This window comes from Apaloderma vittatum, unplaced genomic scaffold (genome assembly GCF_000703405.1).
Source record: "Apaloderma vittatum isolate BGI_N311 unplaced genomic scaffold, ASM70340v1 scaffold41541, whole genome shotgun sequence".
NCBI classification, from domain to species: domain Eukaryota; kingdom Metazoa; phylum Chordata; class Aves; order Trogoniformes; family Trogonidae; genus Apaloderma; species Apaloderma vittatum.
Window position 1 is genome coordinate 1 of NW_009698139.1, and position 2619 is coordinate 2619.

Consider the following 2619-nt stretch of genomic DNA (forward strand, 5'->3'; position numbering starts at 1 on the left):
CTGACGGCTTCTGGAAGGGGTGAGTGTTTGCCGTCTGCCCAGAAGCTCTGACACGTGTCCAAGGCAGAAACCGAGCACTTCCAGGTTGTTTTACAGCCACGCGGTTCTTTCATTTTGACCAGCACAACAAGACAATCCCCACTCTGTGCGTTTTACCGGCAGCTGAATGTTGTATTTATATGTTCTCCTTTATTATCTGCTTGAAATAACTCTGGAAGGAGAGGCATGAGCCTGGTTTTGGAGAGGAATCCACAGTCTGGTTGAGGGGTGAAGTTAAAAATGGGGTGTGGGGAAGCACATGAAGGAAGCCAGGCCCTCTGTCCCAGTGTCTGCTCTTCAATGTATCCCAAAAAACAACCACCTGCCACTATGGAAAAGTACAGCAGATTCTGCTGGAGCCAAAAAGGGATGAATTTTCACACCATATCTCTCCCTCAGAAGGGCAGACGGGGTGGAAGGAAAGAAGTAGCGAATCACAAGCTCCACTATGGATTTTATTAAGCATGAAAGAACTTCAGGAACAAACCCACACGTACAGAGCCCCTGGGCTCGTGGCTCTCTGCCCTCACATCTGACAGCTCTGCTCTCCAGCCACTGCAAGTCTGGAGCCCTGCTTAATTAACCTAGACAGCAATCAGCTCCTAGATGCAGCACAAGCAGCTGCTGTTTCTGTGCTCCCAGGAATCAGTCCCGTATTCCAGAGCGAATCACTTTGTTGCCCGAGGACGGGATGGTTCCTATTGAAAACCCAGCACAACCATGCAGATTTCAGCAGTTTTAATGGGGAGGGACTACAAGGGAGACACAGCAGCCCAGGACTGGCCCTCGGACAGCCATCCAGCTGGGGTAATATCCAAAGGTCTGTCCCCATGGATGTGCAACCACACACTGCCTGGTCTCCAAGGCACGAGGCACATCCCATACGACCCATGAAGAGGCCAATCAGGCACCTGTACAAGATGGGATTTCACTGTTGCACACACCAAATCTGCTCTTGGGCTGCTCTGTAAATCACTGGTTTAGCTCCAGTCCAGTCCCCAGGACTTTAAGCCTTGATCTTCTCAGGGAGGGTGGGAGGAGGGAGTTATCTACACAGCCCTAGAGCTGTAGAAGGCCAGAGTTTGAACTCTGCTCTCTCCCCATGCCAGCGTTTTGGAGCATTGGGAACAGAGCTGGCAGCCAGATCCAGCTGGCAAAGGCACAGCAGGTCTTGCCATCCTGCCACTGAAAAACAAACAGCAAAAAGGGTCAAATTTTGTCACGGTGCAGGGAGATGCCACTTGGCCTCTACAACCAGGAGGTTACCAACTCTTGGCAGGAGGAAACTCAACCCTCAGGTCCATGGCAGACAGTAGCAGAGCCACGCTGTGCTCCTGGGCAGGCAGAGATGGAGCACGGCAGGGGACAGCTGCTGGGGATCCCCCATGTCCTCCCCATGCTAGAGCTCTCACACTTGAACAGCCGGAGGAGGGAAGATTCCAATCTCCTCCCGCAGGGACTCCACTGGCTGCTCCCAGCGCTGCTCGTAGTAGACATTCAGGACACAGCTGGCATTGCGCCCGCTCCGAATTGCCCAGGGAACCAGCTCAGTGGCCAGGACCTGCAGCTTTCTGGAACAAATGATACAGGAGGTGACAGTTTTGATTTCCATTCTTTCGTTTTGATTTTCTTCTCCAAGTCCGCATTGCAGGCAAATGCCAAACACACACGTCCCACGTATCCCTCCACCCTCCTAGCATCCCTCCTGCTAATCTCACAAGTGGAAACTGAGGCACAGAGGAGGTCAGTATGCTGCGAAGGTTACAGTCAGCAGCAGACCCAAGACCAGACCTCAGGTTCTGCACTCCCCAGACTGTGCTGGGCCACCAAAACAGATGTGCTGGGGCAGCGAACAGCCATCAACGTGATGCCCTGCCAAGGGCAGCCAGGCCTGGGCATTGTTTCTCCTGCCTGGCACAGGAGATTCAGTGATGGAAACAGATGAAGCATCAGGTTCTGCTTCAGTGACCAAAGCTGTGCCCTCCTGGGCTGTGGGGACAGAACAGCAGGGTCACATGAAAGATCCCTGACTGACTCCTCCCTGCAAACTAGCACTGTCCCCTCTTTGTCCCCAGAGGACACCAGAAGTCATCACCCTGGCTGGCATATCCCTTCTCATCGGCTGGTGCTGGCTCCTACCGTGTGCTGAGATGGACGGGGCCAAATACTGCTCCCAGGACACACATGGGCAGCCCTGTCTGGACGGCTTCGAACCACTTCACCACAACTTCACCTGGGAGAGAGCAGGGAGCCTGTGAGTGGGCACAGTGCCCAGGCCAGGGGCAGCCAGGGCCACGCGGTCCCGCCACGCAGGCTGCACTATCCGCTCGGTCCCAGGGACAGCTGCGCACCCATCCCCTCCGCCTCATGGCGGGACTCGGGAACACTTCCCAAGCCTGGCTGTGGCCTCGTCTTGTGCCAGGATAAGCCTCTTTGTGCACCACCCACCCAAGAGGTAGGAGACCCAACACACCGGTTCCTGCAGGCTCACCAGCAAGGCTCGACTTGCGGCTCGCTATTGAGTCAGACACAAAACGAGGGCAAAGGACACAGCGACTTGCAGCAATCAGGAACCTGCCA

At 54.9% G+C, this 2619-nt stretch overlaps 1 protein-coding gene across 1 annotated transcript in view; it reads right to left on the reverse strand.

The window, feature by feature from the left end:
* Positions 1–1447: 1447 nt before the first annotated feature.
* COQ4 (coenzyme Q4) overlaps positions 1448–2619 on the reverse strand; it is a gene marked incomplete at its 5' end in the record, with an annotated part of 3906 nt that continues 2734 nt past the window's right edge. Inside the window, 2 exons of the mRNA XM_009877886.1 lie at positions 1448–1610; positions 2179–2272. Of these exons, the coding sequence (XP_009876188.1) occupies positions 1448–1610; positions 2179–2272 (257 nt within the window). The remainder of the gene's footprint in view (positions 1611–2178; positions 2273–2619) is intronic.